Source organism: Bos indicus, chromosome 15 (assembly GCF_029378745.1).
Source record: "Bos indicus isolate NIAB-ARS_2022 breed Sahiwal x Tharparkar chromosome 15, NIAB-ARS_B.indTharparkar_mat_pri_1.0, whole genome shotgun sequence".
Lineage (NCBI taxonomy): Eukaryota > Metazoa > Chordata > Mammalia > Artiodactyla > Bovidae > Bos > Bos indicus.
In genome coordinates, this window is record NC_091774.1 from 77,691,864 (window position 1) to 77,711,388 (window position 19,525).

Below are 19,525 nucleotides of genomic sequence, written 5' to 3' on the forward strand. Positions count from 1 at the left end.
CCCCAGGGTGGCTGTGCTCGAGTGGGCCACTAGAGGGAGCCGCCAAACTGGGCTTTGACAGGGAGCAGGGATTCAGTGGGGCTGGACAGAGACCGAGGCCTGGGCCTCAGCTCCCCAGAGAGGTGTCAGGACTGGGCCTCCCCCAGGGCCTGGAAACCAGGAGTGTCTGAGGCAGGGCAGGAGTCCTTGGACCAGCCTTCATGGAACTTCTTTTCTATACCGTGGAAAAACCACTCTATCAGAGGACCTCTGAAAGCTGCTGGCTTCCTCCTCCCAAAAGGACATCCGTGGTGGGCTTCTGACTACTTGGCGACGGGGGGAGCAGGGCCCTGGCCCCCGCACACCTTCCTGGTCCTGTCTGGTCCAACAGCAGGACCCTCTCCCCGTGCAACACAGCTGTGTGTGGGCAGCGGGTTCTTTGCCTACTGGGACCCCAAAGCCGCTGGGATGCTTTCACCCCAGGCCTTATGGGCAAAGAAACACAGACGCCCGTCACTATCCCTCACCAGGCCACCGTGACCACGGTCGCCAGGACGACAACGGCAGAGCCTGGGGCTTCTGGCCTTTTTGCTAATAACAGTGCACTTTCCTCTGTCACAGCTCCTTGGTTTCCTCAACGGAAGGTCGGGGAGACTGAGTTCCTTCTATTATTGTTTCGTGAATTTAGGACCCTGTTCTGGTCCTCGTTTAATTCATCCAGGAGAAAGAACACCGGCCTTGTTTGTTTTCAATATAAATTTTCCTGTGCTTCTTGTGAAAACAGGCACCTTGGACAAAAGTCAGTTCTCAGTGGCTGCACCGATCTTTTATTGCCCTTACACGCTGAGAAAGCACGGCAGGCCAGAAAGGCCCGTCCCAGCAACCACTTCCAAAGCCCACACAGGGTCTGAGAGCTTCCGCATGGAGCTCTGAGGTCAGAATGTGCCCGCTTGTCGTGACTATGCTGCCCTACGGGTGCCCCCCCCGCCCAACTCCAGTGTACACACTTGCACACACATCCAGCAGCAGGAAGGCGGCCTATCCAGCTTCCTTCCAGGCTCCTGGCATACGGGCCAGCTCCAGCTGCATCTGTAATACAGGTTCCCATCTGAGTGAGCTGGGCTGAAACCCTAACAGCCTCTTGGACCCCACCTCCTGGTGGCTGCCCCTGGACCAAGGGTGATCTGGAGCACATACCTGGCCATCCACAGGGAGCCAGCCCGGTCACTGAGGCACTGTGGGAGAGGAGTCGGCCATGCCGAATCTGTGCTGCAACCTCCCAGCACCACGTGTAGCCCCCGCCCCCACCCCCAGCCTTCGGGAAGGCTCAGGGAACAGCTCTGGCAGCAAAGTGCAGGGGCCAGTACCACCCGGCTGTGCCAGCCGCGCTCTCAGCCAGAGCAGCAGCTTGGGCCCGCGCAGCAGGGCAGAAGCCCAGCGTCCCCGGGTCACCCGGCCTTGGCCCGGTGGCTCCTCACCTCGCACCTCCAGGCGGCACTCGCACTGGGCCTCCCCTTCTAAGTTGGTGGCCCTGCAGGCGTAGATGCCCCCATCGAAGGGGCAGGGCTTTCTGATCTCCAGGGTCAGCACTCCCTGCTTGCTGAACATGCGGAAGCGGGCGTCTTTGCCCAAGTCCAGGCCATTCTTGAACCAGGAAATCTTGGGCTGCAGATAGTAGGGCGGGAGGGAGCGCACTCAGATTGAAGGAGACCCGACGTTTGTTTCTCCTCTGAGCACCTGCTAGAGTCCCAGACTGGCCAAGGCTGAGGACAGACGGAGCCAGCAGGACTGTCTCGGCCCTGTTCACAGAGACACCTGACCCCTGGGGTGGAGAGGAAGTAGGGGCAGCCCGCGAAGAGGACTGCTCGGGGTGGGGGCCCACAGGCAGCTCTCCTGGATTGGCCTGGACCAGCGCCCCCAGGTCCCTACCTTGGGGCTGCCCCGAACGGCACAGCAGAGAGTAGTGTTATAGCCGGCAATGACCGATCGGTTCACCAGCGGGCGGGTGAAGCTGGGGGCCTCAGAGAAGTCCAGGGCCTTGTACTTGGGCAACTCATACGTGATGCCTGTGGGGGTCAAAACTCAGCACCCAGAGGGCCGCACCCAGCCAGGCTCGCCTCCCAGCCCTGCCCACCCCGGGGACCAGAGTGAAGGCCCAGCACCTGGTCTGGGGATAAGGACCGGCTCCTTGGTGGTGGCGGCTGTGTCGCTGGGCCCCACTGTGTTATGGCTGAAGACCCGGAAGTAGTAGCTGTTGCCGATGATGAGCTCCGACACGACGCAGTGGGTGTGGCGGTAATGCTCCAGGACGGTGAACCACTCCTGGTGGGCAGCGAAGGAAAGGTTCCCTGAGGCAGGCCCTACGCACTGCCAGGGCCTCTCTCGGGCACCCCTTTGTCTGCGCCCTCACTGTGGAGGGAACCAGGGCAGAGAGGAGGGCCCCGCCCAAGGGCGGGGAAGGGCAGCTGGGCCCCGGGCAGGGACCTGGGGCCCGGCCCCAGGCTCACCATGGTCTTCTTGTCGGCCTTCTGAACCGTGTACCCCCAGAGCTCTGTGTTCCCATCATCTTGGGGTGGCTTCCACTCCAGAGCCACATTGAACCCCCACGCCTCTGCGACCTGGATATCCTGGGGCGGACTTGGCTTGTCTGCAGGAGACAGATTCAGCTGGAAGCCCACGCCTCTGACACTGAGTACAGGCAGGGGATGCAGGCTCCAGGGGCCCCCCTGCCTGCCAGGACCCGGCCGCCATCCTCAGCAGGGGCTCTGGGCCTCCCAGAGGAGGGGCCCCGGGCCTGCAAGATGGCGAGCGGCAGCCCTGCTCGGGCTGGAGGGGCTGCAGGGGTGCCCTGGGCCACGCACCAACGACCTGCAGCACCAGCTGGGCCTTGTCCTCCATGTCCTCCACACGCAGCGTCACCTGGTAGGTGCCCGAGTGGGCGCGGTGCGCCGCCCGGATGAACAGGATGGTGTCCGTGGGGCTGTTGCGGATGCTCACCTCCTCGCCCGCCAGCGGCTGCCCCTCCTTGGTCCAGGTCACCTGAGGCCGGGGCTTGCCCTGTTGGAGGAGCACAGCTCAGCGGCGAGCCTGGCCCGCCCTCCCGGCCCCTGCCCCAGCCCTGCTGAGGACGTGCGAGTGTGCCAGGGCAGGGGCCAGCCAGCCCTACCTGGAAAGGAATGAGGAGGTTCACGGGCTCCCCGACCTTCTTCTGGATGGTCTGGCGAAGGTGTCTGGGCAGCTGCAGCCGAGGCCGCTCTGTGGGCACAGGAGAGCGGCTTGGTGGGGCCTGCAGGCCCAGGCAAGGCTGGAGAGCCGTGGCTGGGCCCCCCTCTCCTCCCGCCGCCCAGCCTCAGCCCCAAAGGTCCCAGGGCTCCCGCCACCACCAAGCTTCATGCTGCGACACAGGCACGGACCAGAGCGGGTGAAGGACTTGTTCACTGTCCGACAGCCAGTCTGCCACAGGCCGGGATGCTAATCTAGGCCTTTGCCTCTACGCCCCCTGCTGTTTTCTCTGTCCACTCTGAGCAGCAGTTCCTCAACGATCCACTCTTTGCTGGTGACAGACTAATGGAAAGTGGATCCCCCCAGGGGCCAACCTGACGCCAAGTGACCTCACTGCTCTGTACTGAGCACGTGGACAACGCCGAACTGATGGAGCTGAGAGACCCCCAGAACAGCTCGACGGTGATGGTGCAACAACCTGCGCCTTCCCTGGTCCGAACCGGGGACTGACAGGGAGCAGCCAGGCGGGAGGCCCCACACGTGCCACCCCCGGGGTAAGGGGGCCGGCCCCTCGTCCCTGCCCGGCACTCTCCTCCCTCTGGCAGGCTCTCCCCAACCGCCCCCACCTCCCTGCATGCGGGGGCCACTCACGCAGCAACTCCTGCACCGTCACAGGCTCCTTGGTGGTGACGGGGGGTCCAGCCCCCGCCAAATTGTGCGCCCGCACACGGAAGAGCACGCGGGCGCCAGTGGGCAGGTCCTTCACCAGCAGTGAAGTGCGCTCTATCAGCCCTGGCAGGGCAGACACCCACGCCGAGCCTGCGGGTGGGGCGGAGGCGGCCGTGAGGCGGCAAGGCCGGCAGGGTCTGCAGCCTGCTGCCCACCTCCCGGTGGCTGGCAGGCCCGGCAGGGGGCAGGGGGCAGGGGGCCCGGGCCCTGCAGCGCCCTCACCGGAGCCCTCCCGGCGGTACTCCACGCTGTAGCCGTCCAGGCCTCCGGCTCCCGCGCGCTCCGGGGGCCTCCACTTGAGGGAGACGGTGGTGTCGGAGATGTCCTCCACCGCCAGGTGTGTGGGCTCACTGGGCGGGCCTGGGCAGAGGGGAGGCAGACGGGGTCTGAGCGAGGCTGCACCCGTCAGTGCAGCTGAAGGATCCAGGGAAACCCTCCCCCTTCCACTGGCCTTCAAGCACTTGAGAAATAGCCCAGCTTTGTTAAAAGACATGTCTCTAGAAAGACTTAGAAACAAACACGCACCCAGACAGCACCAGCAATTACAGAAGAAAGATCTAAAAAGACACCCCAAATACCAACATGCTTAGAAGGAGTCGCTTCTTTCAGACGGAGCAGAAGACGCTACAGATGTAATTTAAGGGAAAACTAACCCAAAACATGGAAGTTTCCTGGCATTGTACAAGTGAGCTGAGAAAACTGCAGTCAGTCCCTAAAGAGGGAGGCTTGAGCCCTTGCCCCCAGAGCACCTTCTTCCTGCCATCTCACCAAACCTTGCCCCTCCCTGTGTCTGCCCCACTACGGCCAGCCACCCTGTCCCCTAGACTCATGGGTCCTGACACTGACAGGGATCCTCAAGAGTGCCACACCCTCGGGGGCTGCTCTAACTTCTCAACCCCCATTATACAGATGTGGAAACTGAGGCTCGGGGGAGACCATGACTCCAGACATTCCTCCTGGGGACTTTCTCAACTCCCATTATACAGATGCACAAACAGCAGCTCGGGGGACACCATGACTCCAGACATTCCTCCTGGGGACTTTCTCAACTCCCATTATACAGATGCACAAACAGAGGCTCGGGGGACACCATGACTCCAGATATTCCTCCTGGGGACTTCTCAACCCCCATTATACAGATGCAGAAACTGAGGCTCGGGGGAGACCATGACTCCAGATATTCCTCCTGGGGACAAAGGTGCTGGCTCTGGTTCCTGGTCCAAGGTGCTTTCCACAGACAGACATCCCTCACACCCTCAGCAGCCCCCTGCCCTCACCCCTTCCCTGGCTCACAAACCCTGGCTGAAGAGAGGGGGTCTAAGGGGGGAAAAGAAGCATCTATGCCAGATGCTCCCCCTGCGTGCTCTCACTTCATCTTAACAGCAGTTTTGTGAAACAGACACTGTCATTACCCCCACTTCACAGATGCAGAAAGTGGGGCTGGAGAGGCGAGTCTCACCCGCTGCCAGCTGGGCTCCCAAGTAATTTACTTCCCAGAGCCTCCCTTTCTTCACCTGTGAGATGACGGGAATGAAGGAAGTCGAGGGCTGTGAACGCAGCCCGAAGAATGGCTGTGGTTACTGCACCCTGGCCGTGGTGGCCCGGGGCAGGGCTGGGGGCACTCGCAGGCTCACCGATGGGCATGAAGGGCTGGGAGGCAGGGCTGGGCCTGGACATGCCCACGGCGTTGACTGCGTAGACCCGCATCTCATAGATCACGCCCTCGATCATGCGCCGTGCCTCGTGGCTCAGCTCCCGAAGCAGGTCAAAGTTCAGCCGCATCCACCGGTAGCTCTTCTTCTTCTTGCGCTCCAGGATGTAGCCTGGATGGGGAGGCCGGCGCGCTGGTCTGCCTGCAGCTCAGCCCCCCACCCCACGCGCCCTGCCCAGGGCTCAGTCCCATGCCCGCAGCTCACCCAGGACCGGCTGCCCGCCGTCGTAGGCCGGGGGCTCCCAGCACACCGTGCACGAGTCCTCGCCCACCTTGCTGATCTCAGGGGCCGCAGGAGCATCCGGCACATCTGGGGGAGTGTACCCTCATGTGCCCTGCCCAGCCGGGGCCAACGGTGCCCATCCCCTCACCACCCTAACCAACAGGCTCCCCCGTGCCCCCACAGGCTAACACCATCTTTCCAGAATGCAGTTCTCATCAGGTCACCAGCCTGCAATCAGCCGACTACGGCTCCCCACTGCCTGTGTGCCCCCAGGTCCAAGTCCCAACCCGCTCTACCCATCTGAGAGGGCCCCGCGACGTCTGCTGAGAGCCTAAAGGACTGAACAGCCGGGTCCTCCCTGGTTACCTCCGTGCTCTCCCCTGGACCCCCGCCTCACCGATGACCTTGACCGTGAGGCTGACTTGGTCCTCCCCCACGGGGTTCTTCACCGTGACCACGTAGACACCCTCGTCCTCCCGCTCGGCCCCCTCGACGGTGAAGATGCTGCGGTCCTTGGTGGTCTCCACTCGGACCCGGCCCTCTGTTTCACACAGCAGCTGGCGGGGGAGGAGGGGTTGGGGGGGGCTCAAGTCAGACCCCAGGGGTTCCTGCAGCCGCTGACAGCCCTGAGGTGGACACGCAGCTCAGCCCGGGTCTGCTGGGGAGACACAGCCTCAGTGGAAACCACCGTGTGAGTGTCTAATCCAAGACCCTTTCCCACCACCTGCCGGAGCACGGCCCTCACTTTGTCACGGAACTTCAGGCAGTCACCTATCCTCTCCATCCTCAGTCTGACTTTCTGACCTAAACGACCTCACACAATTACTGTGAGGGTCTCAAAAGACCTCAGCTGGGCAGAGGAAGCAGCAGTGCGTGGAGGAGAAAGAAAAGCCAAGAGCGGTGCCCTGGCTGCGACTCCGACCGAAAAGGGCCAAGGACCTACTCCCCCACGGGGAGGGAGCACAAAGTCAAGGTGGGCTCAGGAAGACAAGAGCCAGGGAGCCCGCAAGTCCGAATGACTTCCTGGGGTGTGGAGGGTGGAGACCCTGCCTGGGGCAGGAACACAGCTGGCCCAATGGGGCATCTCAACAGAGACCTCGCCTGAGGGCGGATCCCACGTGGACAGAAACTCACGGCAGCCAAACGAGCCTCCTCCAGCCTCACTCACCTTCTTGTCAAACACCCACTCGTCACCGGCACCTGACTCCTCTGATGCATCAGGGGCTGGCCCTGCTGGGACCTTATTCCCCTGGAAACAGGACGGGAAGGAAGGAGGGAGGGCGGAGGAGGAAGGTCTGGTTTGGCCTGGAGGGAAACCTGCCAAGCACCCTGTCCTTGCTCTGCCCACCCCCGGCCAGCTGTAGGGCGTGCGCAGGTGGGGTGGGGAGCGTGCTGGGCCCACGCGCCCATTTTACAGATGGGGGCGTGGGGGGAGGGGTCCACAGTACCTTTGTGATGGCCTTCTGCCAAATCACAGTGGGAGCAGGATCCCCGGAGATAGGGACGTCCAGGCGTAGCTTGTTCCCGGCCACAACCACGATGGTGTCCGGCACGCGGCCCGGGCAGTCCAGGTGGATCTTGGGAGGTTCTGGCAGGGAGACAGAACAGGTCAGAGAAAGAAGAAAAGGGCCCCAGGCCTCTGAAAGAAGGGAGAACTGGAAAAAGCACATGCCCCTGGGAGTTGGTTTATCTTCTGAATTTATTTTCTCGAGGTATAGTTTGCATACAATCAAATGCCAACACTGAGCACACTGCTTAATGAGTACTAACACACATATACACCTGTGTAACCCTGCCCGATCACACCTAAAACTGCCATCTGCCCAGGAAGTTCCCAGGGAGGTTCATAACGTTGGGTCACCTAGGATGGCATTTCTCAGATGGTGTTTGGGGGAACACCAGTGTCTTGCTAGAAAAAAAAAGTTTCCATGGAAAATATTTAAGAAACCCTGGGTTAAACCAACTTGAGTAGGACTTTTCAGAGCCTCTGACATGCCCATGCGCTTTCTGAAACAACAAGCAGTAGGACAGACGGACGGCTCAGAGTTTCTCAAACTTACTGAACCCTGTTTGGAAAGCCCTGGCCTAGAGCCCGCCTCAGCCTGGACAAGTCTCCTGAAGTTAAAATCCTAAAATGCCTGATCACAGTTTAATCTAAATGCAGGAGAGGTACTTCTTAAAAGCAAAAAAGATTAATAATAAAACCCCACAACTGTGATGTCCTCTGCAAGCTCACACATACCACCTTAGGTCATCATTCCTATCACCCCACTGGGGAGCCACTTCGGGGTCCCCGTTTTAGAGGTGAGGAAACTGAGGCTGAGATAGACTGCAGCTGGCCTGCGGTCAGAGTGGCAGAGCTGAGGCTGGGCCTCAGGCTGAGCCAGGTCCCGACTCCCGGCTCCCTGCTTCTGTTGAGTGGAGAGGAGACCCTGGCGGGGTGGGGGAGGCAGCATGCCGGGGTCCGAGACTCACCCTGCCTGGGCACGAAGTCAATCTTGACCTCTGCAAGAGATGGAAGAGCAAGTGGCACCAGGGTGCAGGATGGGCCCAGCAGCAGGGGCCCCTCTGCCCCTCAGCACCGGCTCACCCATGAAGTGGAGCTTGGCAGACAGGTTACAGGCGAAGCCTTCCGGCACAAAGCTGTAGTCCGCCTCGTCTGCGGGCGTGACGTCGTCAATGGTCAGCTTGTGGACCCTACAGGGCAGTCGTGGCTCAAGGGACGCTGCTGGGCCACGTACCCCTTGCCTCACCAGACACCCCAGCCAGGGCTCCAGGGAGCCCTCGCCCTGCCCTGGCTCAATGGTGTGCAGAGTGTTTTCTCGGACTTCCCTGGTGGTCTAGTGGTTAGGAATTCACCTGCCAACGCAGGGGACATGAGTTCGACCCCTTGTCCGGGAAGATCTCACATGCTGAGGAGCAACTAAAGCAGGTGCACCTAGAGCGGGTTCTCCTCAAAATGAACCACCACCGCAATGAGGAGCCCCAGCACTGCAACCACAGGGGAGCTCCCGCTTGCCGCAGCTCGAGAAAGCCTGTGCACACCAACAAGGACCCAGAACAGCCAAAAAATAAAAATTTTTTTTGAGTGCTTTCTCTGCTTTTGAATTTTTCCGCTCCCTTGCCTGCTTTCAGAGGTAGGCAGTGTAGACGTGTCCCTTTGGCTGGGCCCTTGGAGACTGGGCAGGGGCTTGTCACATTAATCTCTGTGACCTTGGGCCCAGCACGGGCTGGCCCAGATACTCAGGGTATGAGTAAGAGAGTGGGAGACAGTGAGGGCCCCTGGCCAGAGCCATGCCCCGTGCGCCCTGCCTCGCCCTGGTCACGAGCTGGGGGTCCCAGCCTGTCTCTCTCACTGCCTCATCTGTCTCCGACTTCCCCCTCCATCTCTAAGGGACCTTCCTTTTCCGTACGCTTCTGCCTCTCCACACTTGGGTGCGTCCCTTCTCCTCTTTGTCTCTGTCCTGACCGTGTGTCTGTCCCTTTCTGTTCATCTCTCTCTCCCGTCTCTCAGTCTCTGTCTCTAGCTCACTCTTAGCTCTCTCTCTCTCTGTTCGTCTCTTTTTCTTTGCTTCAGTCTGTTTTTCTGTGTGTCTGTCCCTCCCTCTGCCTGTGTCTCTCTGTTTCTTGCTGTCTCTCTGTGACTGTCCCTGGCACATCCTGCACACTCACCGCCCGATGTGGGACACCTTTATGCGGCTGTCAGGCACCAGCTCCTTTCCGTTCTTCAGCCATACGCCCCGCACGTTCTCATCTGACACCTCACACTTGAACACAGCCTGGTCCTTTGAGCCCACCGTCAAGTCTGCGATGCTCTGGTACACCTCCAGCTTCTTCTCTGTGGGGCAGGGCAGAGCCAGTGAGCTCGGGCGGGTGTGTGTGGGTGGGAATCCCTGCGGAGATCTCCTGGGCTTGTGAAAACACATGAGTGCGTGCATGAGTGCAATGCCTGTGTGCCTGTGACGGTGCTGTGTACACAAGGAACCTAAGTGCACCAGGGTGGGTGACGCTAACCAGGCCCATCTGAACCTCCCAACACTCTCCAGGTGGTCACCCCAGCATCCCCATTTTATGGATGAGGAGAGTGAGGTTTGAGGTATTGAAGTGGCGTGTCCAGGACCACGCGGGCCTTGATGCTGGCTTTGCTTGATCCCCGCCCGTGGCTGGGGGCTCACCCTGCACGATGAGCTCAGCCAGAGCCTGGCCCCCACTGGTGCGCAGTGCATAGTGCCCGGCGTCCTCCAGTGTCGCCTCGTTGATGATCAGATGGTGCTTCTGACCGTCCTTCTTGAACCGGTATTTAAAGGTCTCCTCCCGGGTCAGCTCCACCCCGTCCTTCAGCCTGGCCAGAGGGTGGGCAGCAGGTGCCAGGGCCCCCTCTGGGGACACCCCAGGCCCCCGGCCCTGCCCCACGACCCCCTGCCTCGGCACTCACCATTTGACCTGCGCCCCCTCCTCAGACACTTCACACTCAAACTCCACTCGCTGTCCCACCATCACCAGCTGGTCCTCCAGAGGCCGCGTGATCAGCACGGGGGGCTCTGTCAAGCGGAGGGAGCAAGATGGGCGGGCCGCTCTGTGGGTCCCCTCTCGGGGTCTCAGGGCCCCGGGCCCACCTTTGACGAAGAGCTCGGTGCTGCACTTTTCACCACCCACCACGCACTGGTAGGCTGCGTCGTCCGCCAGCGAGCACTGGCTAATGGTCAGCGTGCGCTTGGCGCCGATGGACTCGAAGATGTACCTGGGTAAGGCCAGGGTGGGGGCAGGAGACCCATGGACTCCCCGCCTGGGCCCTGGGTGCCCCCTCAAACCCCCATCGGGACCCCTGTGCCCCCAGCCCAAGGAACCTTACTTGCTGCAGAGCAGAAGAGGCCCATGGAGCATTCCCGATGCGAGGAGCGAGATCGAGAGAGCCGGGAAGAAACAGAGATGAGAGTTAGAACCCAGAGAAATGGGGAGAGACAGAGATAGGGAGTGAGAGCTGGCCAGAGGGCAGGGGCGGAGAGAGAGGCAGGGAACGCAGGTTGGGGGGCAGCCCTTCCCGGCCCCAGCACCCCCAGGCCCCAGCACCCGCCCTCACCTGCCGCTCATCTGAATCTCCTGTCCGTTCTTAAGCCACTTGACCTCGGCGTCAGGGTCGGCCAGCTCCACCATCAGCCGGATCTTGTGGCCCTTGCTCACCTGGTAGGCCGGCTGCAGCTTCTTCTGAAAGGCTGAGCACCCCCACCCTCAGCCCCCGGCTCCCCAGGCTGGCCCAGGCCAGGAGGACACGGTCCCACCTCCCCACGTCTCTCTCTGTGCCTCTGCTGTGACTGTCTCCTTATCTCTGTCAGCTTCTTGTCTCTCTGGCTTCCTTCCCTGGGGTCCACTTCACCTGCTCAGCTCAGAGCTAGGGTTCAGGGCTTCCAGAAAGGTAGGAGCTTGGCAGGAGAATGGGTGGTGGGACAAATGGGCCTTCTCTTCCTCTCCGGTCTGTTTTTGTGGCAACCCCCAGGTTCATGCCCTCCTTCTAGGTGCCTCCTCCGTCTCAACTCGGGGTCTCCATGTCAAGCCCGCGATGGGGAAGGGCTGACCCGAGCCCTCGCCTCTGACCCACCTGGGGTGGGGGCCGGGGGCGCTCACCTGCACCCACCTGTTCTGTTGGCCTGTGAGGGGGCTTAACCAGGGTTTTCTCTTCCCGGGTCGGGGGAGGGGGCGGTGTCCTCTGGGCTAAACTGGCTTCCTCCCCTTCTGGGGGGTATGGGGAGAATCAAGCAGGCTACTTTTTTCCCCAAGGGCGGGTCGGGGAGGAAGGGGCCTCCTGGCTTTGGCTGTGGAGAGGAGGGCTGGCCTGGGCTCCGTCCTCTTCCTGTGGCATCTCGGGGCTAACTGCCCTTTTCTTTTTCTGTGTGACCAGATGCCAACCCGGGCACCCCAGCTTTTTACCCCCACAGAAGAGGACGTTCACCCAAATGGTCCCTTCCCGGGTGTCTCTGAGTCAAGCTGGATGCCGCTCTTTCCCGGCAGCGCGTCTGCGTGCCGCGCTGTGTGCACATGCCTGCGTCTGCGCGCCGCCGTGCGTGCACGTGCCCACGCACATCTAGGCAGGCGCTCAGCCAGCCTTCGCCTCGCCTGGCTCTGCGCTGGAGGCTCACCTGTGCTTTTCTTCTCGTCCCGCTTTATGCCCTTGAGCCTCTTGAGCATGCCCCGCAGGTCGGTGACTCCATGCTGGAAGGCGATGCGCTCGTACTCCGACGGGGGTGCCTGCCGCAGGATCTCCCACACGTCCTCCTCGGCGGGGGCCTCCAGCCTGCGTCCACGTGGCAAGGCCTCAGAGCCCCCGTGGCCAGGACAGAGTTGCTGTCCCCCTGCCCTCCCCTCCGCAAGCGGGAGCTGCCCCCGCCCCGCTGACCCTTCCCTTCTGGTGGGGCAGCTTGAACTGGAGTGGATCCTGGACCAGTTCTGGGGATCATGAGGCCTTAGGTGCTCAGTGTGGGGGACTGGGACGGGGAGGGGCTCCTGGCTGAAGTAGGGGTGATAAGGGCGGAGGGAGGGGGGCGGTGCTTCCTGGGACACTCACCTCGGGGTCCGTAAACTGCTGCTCCAGGCAGGAAAGAAGGGCAGTGTACACATTAGAGACGGAACAGAGAACAAAGGTGACTCCATATTGAGTCCATGCCTTTAGCACAACCCTTGTGCTCTGTTGCCTGTGCTTCGTCAAGCTGGCTCTGCACCCTTGTAAAAGCATGTTGTCTATACCCTGAACTATAAAGTATATGACATTCTCCATTCTCAAGGCTGTGTCTCCCTGGCTGGACCTTTAAAGGTATAGAACGCTTTTCATTCGTATGGAGATAAAAAGTTACAAAAGATAACAATTATCTTGTGGGGAGTTTACAAGAACAGTGTGACCAAATCTACCTAGAGGGCTGCAAGAACAAAGCATTCTTCTTAGAAGTCTGCAATAACCAGCCACACCCCCTCCCCCTTTCAGTAGAAGAGACCAGAATTCTAACTGGGGTAAGATGGTTCTTTGGGACATTAGTCCACCATCTTTGGTTTGCTGGTTTTCTGAATAAAGTCCTTATTCTTTGCCCCCGACAAGTTGTCCTTCGACTTACTGGCCTGTCATGCAGCACACAATGCAAGTGTGGACTCAGAAACAAGGCACGGTCATCCCTCCGTGACCCACAGCACATGGGGCCTCACCTCCACTTTCCTCCCTGCACTCACACCTTTCCGTTTACAGGGCACCCGTGGCCTTGTTTATTCCTCCTGAGCTCTGATAGGTGAGTGTCAGGAAAGCCGGAGGCTCAGAGACTCCCCAGTCAGTGGAGATCCTCGCCCGGATCCTCACCCAGGTCAGTCTGATCCCCAGCCTTGTCATCTGTCATCTGCCCTGGTGGGGATGGCCCTGCTACCCTCAAAGCACTTGACCCCAGTGCCCATTCTCTGGGCTGAAGCAGCACTGGCCGTAATGCAGGATGCAAGAGAGGGAGGGACAGGACACAGAGCACACGGGTCAGTTGCACTGTGTGGCCTAGGTGGGCAATTCCTGAGGCTTTGGAGCCCTCTCCCAGCTTGTGGGTCTCCAGAGCCTATTGGGAAGAGCCATCACAGACTCAAGTGTAGGCTGGTAACGGGAACAGTGTGAGGATGTTAGTACATGGGATGTAACCTCTGCTGAGCCCTCTGACTCTTCCCAGCACCTGGACTGTCCCGTCCGACAGACAAGGAAACTAGCTCTGAGAGGTGCATGACCTGCTCGGGGTCACACAGCTGGAAAACCACAGGGCCAGCATCAGGGAGCCACGTGTTCTGGGAGCTGCTTCCCTGGGCTTACCTCTTCCTCAGCAGCGAGCTGAAGTCCAGAGTCCCAGCGTCTTCATGGCTGTCGCTGCGGAGAGGAACCCCCAGTGAGGTCACGACAGAGCCAACTACGAATAGAAGGGTCTGGGAGCGGGGTGGGGGTGGGCTGGGGCGAGGGAGAGACAGGGACACTGACGGAGCGGGCGTGCCCCCCCCCGCCCCGTCTCAGACCCCTGGAGTCACCATACAGGTGGATTGGAAGGGGCACCTGATGCGCCGACTGCCTCCAGCCAGGCTCCTGCGGGGATAAGACTCAGATTTTTCACCTGCCCAGGGAGCTTACTCTCTTCCACACCCATCCATTTCAGTCTGGCCATTCACATTACCACAAGCCCTGGTCCCTATGTTATGCCCCTGCTCTGACCCCCGTATCAACCCCAGTCCTGGTCCCCCCAACATCCCACCCCAGCCCTGGGCCCCCACATCACCCTGGCCCTGACCCCAAGGGGCCACAGACCCCAGCACTGGCCTCCCCCACAGCCCCGAGGAGAGAGGGCCACTCACGTGCGGCGGAAAGTTGATCGGAGGTCCACATCTCCAGGGCCAACGGCCTCTGGTTTCAAAGAGGGGGGACGAGAGTCAGGGGGAAGGCTTTAGAGGGGGCCTGCCCAGGAGCCCTGCCCTGGGATCTCCTGGTGTCACAGGCCTGCCCACCTATGACCCCTTGACAGTGGGCATCTGTCCCAGGAACCTGCCCTCTGAACCTTTCCCAGCCCGCGCTGAGGAACCAGGGACGTGGCGCAGTTCATGGTCCCCAATACCTTCCAGATTCATCTCCCTCCCATGTCTCGACTCACCCTTCACCTCTTCACCAGTGCCTAATCATCAGACACCAAGATGATACCCAGAGGAGATCTGAGGTCAAGCCCCACCCCAAGCCTAGAAGCCCCGATGTATTTCTTGCATGCTTCTGTGTGAATAGCACTGAGCGTGTGATCAGCGGGCGTATGGCCAGGCCTCAGCATCCCCGTTAGTACTGGGAAGTGGAGGCGGGGGTGGGGACCGGACCCACGGGGAGCCTGAACCCAGCAGACGCCACAGGGCCCCTCACCATGGACAGTGAGGTTGAAGTTGCAGCTGTCAAATTTGTCCTTGGTGGACACCTCACAGCGGTAACCGCCGGCAAAGGTGGTCTGGGCATCCATGATGCGCAGCTCAAACAGGTAGACCTGTGGAGGGCAGGTGTCGGGGAGGCTGGAGGCCGGGAGACAAGGCCCTGCACCCGAAAGGAGCCGGGGTGGCTGGGGACCACCGACCTTCTCACCCTTCGGGGCTTAAATGAATCCATTCCGTTTTGGATACATAAAAAAGGGACCCCTTCTCAAGACACATTGCTGTCTGCTGGCACAGGGTGGTGATAAAATAGAAATCAGGGGTGGCTATAAGGCACATGGCATTCGCTTAGGATGAGGCATTTTGGGGGAATTTCCTGGCAGTCCAGTGGTTAGGACTCCATGCTTTCACTGCAATGGGCCCAGGTTGGATCACCGATTAGAGATTCTGAGAGCCACGCAGTTCAGCCCCCCAAAAAAGGCATTTTTGCTCAGGGAACTGCCCACACAACTGAACATGTCCACCCTATCCTTCCAGAAGCCCCCTTGCCTGGGCCAGGACTGTGGAAGAGTGGGAGGAGCAAAGGCTGGGAGTCAAAGCACAGGTTCCAGGCCTGGCTCTGAGTGACCTGGGACCAGCAACAGCAACCTCTCAAGCTTTGGTTTCCTCGTGTGTGTAGAGAATTGTGGTTGCTCATCGAGGGCCCCGTGAGCTGATAGCCTTCCATATGGGGCCTTTGCACCCTCACTGACTGGTGCCCCCAGGCTTTATTATGCTCCCTTGAGACTATCACAGCTTCCCTAGTGGTTCCGTGGTAAAGAATCCACCTGCCAATGCAGGAGACACAGGTTTGACCCCCAGGTCGAGAAGATCCCCTGGAGGAGGAAATGGCAACCCACTCCTGGGAAATCCCATGCACAGAGGAGCCTGGCGGGCTACAGTCCATGGGGTCGCAAAGGTTGGACACGACTGAGCACACACATGAGACTATCACGCCTCTGAGCCCCCATGTCCTTCTAGGCCCCCAATAACCCTCCTCTGAGCCTCGCCAAGCTCACTGTGTGCCGCTGACCCCCCAACCAGCTTTGCAGGCTTTCCACACCCCTTCTCTGCACCTCCTCTGTGGCTCAGGTCTCAGTGCCTCCCTGCCTCTCTGTGCCCCCCCGGGCCTTCCAGGGGCTCTCCACATCCCCTCGCTGTGCGTCCCCGTGACCCTGTGCCCGCGGGCCCCACCTTGCTGGTCCGATCGTAGCTGTCGTGCAGCTGCAGATGCTGCCCCACCTTGCTGCTCAGGTCCACCCACTTGCCCTTGAACCACTTGACTACGGGCGGTTTCAAGAGGCTGGCTCCGGCCACGCGGGCTGAGAAGGTGATGGTGCCACCTGCCGGAGAGGCGTGACCGTCTGGGCTTGGGGGACGCCCTGTGCCTCCGTCCCCCACCTCGCCCCTGGGGGCAGCAGCCCCACACTCACCCACGGTCACCTCGCCGTCCTGTGGCCTCATCACAAAGAGGCCGATGGGGTCGCCAGGGGCACTGGGGCCCTCAGGGGCCGCTGAGCTGGACTCTGTGGTAGAGGCATTTGAGACCTGCCCTGGGACACCCCCATCCACCGACCCGGCCTCCCTGCCCCGCTCCTCTCACCTTCGGGACTGGGGGCGCCTGCTTCCACCTCAGGGGCAGAGGTCGGGGCCTCTCCCGGGGCTCCAGGGGCCTCGGTGGGGGCGGGAGCAGGGGCTGACACAGGCTCCGCTTTCCCTGGAGGGGATCAGGTTGGGGGTTGTGGAGCAGCTTCTAATCAGAGCCCCGCTGCCCCCACGCCCCGGTAATCTTGTCCCTGGTCCTTCCCATCTTTGCAAGAAGTCCATCCAGCCTGCGTTTCACCTTCTCCCTGCCCTCACCAGTTGTCTGTGCCCTCATCTCAGAGGGTTGGCCTGAACATCCCTCCTCTCCTTCTCCAGGCTTGGGTCTTGGTCCAGCCCGTCAAGCTGGGCTGGGGCTCGGCACACAGCCATAGGGGCTTCCCTGCCAGCACACCCAGCCCACCAAGTTCCCATCCATGTGGGGGTGTCCAGCGGGAGGTCAGTGTTACGTCTGACTCATCTCTGAACTTCCCCCACCTCCAGATCGGCCCAGATGGGCCAGGGAGCCTCGCGGGGACACTCAGAAAGGTCTTGCTACAGAAAACGGGAAAAGGCCACGGCGGGCTGAGGGTGCAACCAGGGCCAAGGCGAGAAAGTGGGAAGACAGCTCCTGTGCCGTGATCGACAGAGAGCTGGCGGGGCTGCTCCAACTTCAGGGAAGGCTGCCCAGGCGCTTACCTGCGTCTACAACCTTGAGGTCAAACTTGACCTTGGAGGAGCCAGCGATGACCGCGTAGGAGCCCTGGTCGGCGGGACCCACATCCCGCACGGTCAGCGTGTGCCGCGTGCCCTCGGCTGCCAGGCTGTATTTGTCGCTGGCACTGATGTCGCTGCCCGCCCGCTGCCAGCGCACCTTCAGTCCTGCCCGCTCTGTCTCGGCCTCGAACACAGCAGAGCTGCCGGCGGCCACCTCTGCGGACCGTGGCTTCTTGCTGAAGGCGGAGACTGAGGGGCCAATGGAGTTTGCAGGGGTCCCCTGGCTTGTCCCTGGACCCCACTCCTACATACCCTCTTATTAAATAAGGTGGTGAGCACTTTAATGGATCACCTCGTTTAATACTCCAACGGCTCTATGAGGTAGGTGCAGTTATCATCCCCAGAGGAGGGCTCTGAGGCTCAGAGAGGTTAAGTGACTTACCCAAGATCACACAGCCAGGAAGTGGGAGAGCCAGGCCTGAGGAATTTTGCTAGGTGTGTCCCTGAAGAGCCCACCCTCTCTGCTTGTGGAAGCCCAGCCCCCACCAACTGCGGCCCTTGGCAAGGGGCCAGCACTCTGCCTACTAGGACGTGGCTAAATTTGTCCTCTAAGGGCCTGGGGCTGGGAATCAGCAAGTGAGATAAAGCTGGCCTGGGAGAGGGCTGGGGCTGGGGGGCTGATCCCTGACCTGGACAACCTTGGAAGGCCAGGGCGGGGACTCCGGGCTGTGACTTTCTCTGCCCTTGGCGGTGGCTCAGGGACCTCTTGCCCACCCTCTCCCCAGAGCAGAGGCCCTGCATCACCTCAGTGTGGGGGCCATGCCTGGTGTGGGGGCCACAGGGGTGCAGGCTGGCAAAGCAGAGACTCTCAGAACTAGAAGCAACCCACCGAAGCCCTCTTTGTACAGTTGGGGAAACCAAGACCCAGAGAGGGGAGGGGCCCATCCAAGATGTTCAGGGAGATGGGCTCAAGTCTGGGGTCATCCTGTGGTGCCTCCTGTGGCAGCCTTTCCCCAAAGGGCAAGCCGGGACCTAACCTTGCTGCAGAAGATGGGGATGCAGGCAGGGAGGGGTCCCCGGGCATCCTGAGAGTGGGGCGATGGCCCTGGGGGCTTCCTGCCTTGGCTGTCTCCCCCTCTGGGCCCCTGATCCTGGTTTACCCTCACTCTCATCAGAACGATGAGAAGGAGAAACTGAGAATCGAAAAAGGACCCAGGAGGACAGAGCCCCTGTCCTGGGAATCCCCTCAGGAGCTCATTCCTGGGCCCACCCCCTAACCGAGGATGTCCCCAGCCCTCCCTGCCCCACGGTCGGCCCCCAGCCCAGGCCTGGAGCTACCTGGTTTCTTCCCTGGCTCGGGCATCTTGAGAGAGGTCACAGCAGGAACCAAGCAGGCACGGGCCACCCAAAGAGACTCTGAGCAGGGCTCCGGTCCCGGACTATATAAGGGGCCGCCCCCTCTCCAGACCTTCCTTATCTGCACCCTGCCTGGCCACCTGCTAAATATAGACAAATTCCTGAGATCAAGGGCTCTCCAGGAGAATGTGTGGCCCTGGCTTTCTCCGCTGGCCCCGGCCCCTCCCTCAGCAACCCCACAGGACAGATCCTGCCCCCCCAACCCTCAGTGAACACAGGGGCACCCCAAGCCCTGCCGTGTGTCCTTGTGACAAGCAAATTGAGCGGTGGGGGTGTGTGGGGCCCAGAACCCTGAAGCTGTCGGGTCAGAGGCGTCCATGTTGGGTGATGGTTACACCCACAGACCCCGAGTCCCGGCTTCCCTCCTGAGTGTCCTTCTGAACCCCCGCAACTGCCTCCACACCCCCACCCCACCAAAGTCGCAAAGAACATCAGCTGCTACACAGGAAGAAGTGAATCACGTGTGACCTACTGTGAGCAAGACCCACTAATCAGGGAAGGTCATTTGTCCACCCCCATCATCAGGAGAGAGGAATTCTATATACATTGTCCGTGTGGTCAACACTTGCCATCCCTTTCAACATAAATCCATTCTCTTATGCCATTTTAACCATGTTTAAACTGCCTCTCATGTCCCTGGGCCGTCTTTCAAAAGCAATCAGGACTTTGGGACTTCCCCAGAGGTCCAGTAGTCAGGACTCTGCGCTTCCACTGCTGGGGGAACCAAGATCCCGCATGCCATATGACACAGCCAAATATTTAAAATAAATTAATCCATAAAAATTCAAAGAGACAGGGCTCCACTCTCCCTCTCTCTCTCGGGGCTCAGAGATCCATGCAGGGGTGTTATGATTGAGTTTCTCCAGCCTGAGGGCTCAGGGCACTCCAGAGGGTATCTGCCCCAACACAAACGGCCCCAGAATCTGGATTCTCTGGGGTCTGCAGATTGCTGACGAGAGTTCCCTCACTCCCAGACTGCCGGCTGCCTCTTCTTGCTACTGTTGGAA

General features: G+C 60.6%; 1 protein-coding gene across 1 annotated transcript; it reads right to left on the reverse strand.

Moving 5' to 3' along the window:
- Nucleotides 1–779: 779 nt before the first annotated feature.
- On the reverse strand, nucleotides 780–18,531 carry MYBPC3 (myosin binding protein C3). The gene is made up of 34 exons (XM_070804213.1): nucleotides 18,441–18,531; nucleotides 17,085–17,351; nucleotides 16,408–16,521; nucleotides 16,238–16,330; nucleotides 15,999–16,147; nucleotides 14,764–14,881; nucleotides 14,217–14,265; nucleotides 13,921–13,950; nucleotides 13,687–13,740; nucleotides 12,424–12,441; nucleotides 11,999–12,153; nucleotides 10,945–11,077; nucleotides 10,717–10,719; nucleotides 10,481–10,605; nucleotides 10,300–10,405; nucleotides 10,040–10,206; nucleotides 9,537–9,702; nucleotides 8,455–8,561; nucleotides 8,340–8,369; nucleotides 7,313–7,452; nucleotides 7,033–7,113; nucleotides 6,262–6,421; nucleotides 5,847–5,951; nucleotides 5,565–5,753; nucleotides 4,153–4,290; nucleotides 3,853–4,020; nucleotides 3,146–3,234; nucleotides 2,841–3,036; nucleotides 2,487–2,626; nucleotides 2,142–2,301; nucleotides 1,909–2,045; nucleotides 1,458–1,644; nucleotides 1,177–1,214; nucleotides 780–1,068 (listed from the first exon to the last, which is right to left on the reverse strand). The coding sequence occupies exons 1-33, from the start codon at nucleotides 18,463–18,465 to the stop codon at nucleotides 1,204–1,206; spliced, it is 3,810 nt and encodes a 1,269-aa protein (XP_070660314.1). The 5' UTR covers nucleotides 18,466–18,531; the 3' UTR covers nucleotides 780–1,068; nucleotides 1,177–1,203.
- Nucleotides 18,532–19,525: the final 994 nt, after the last annotated feature.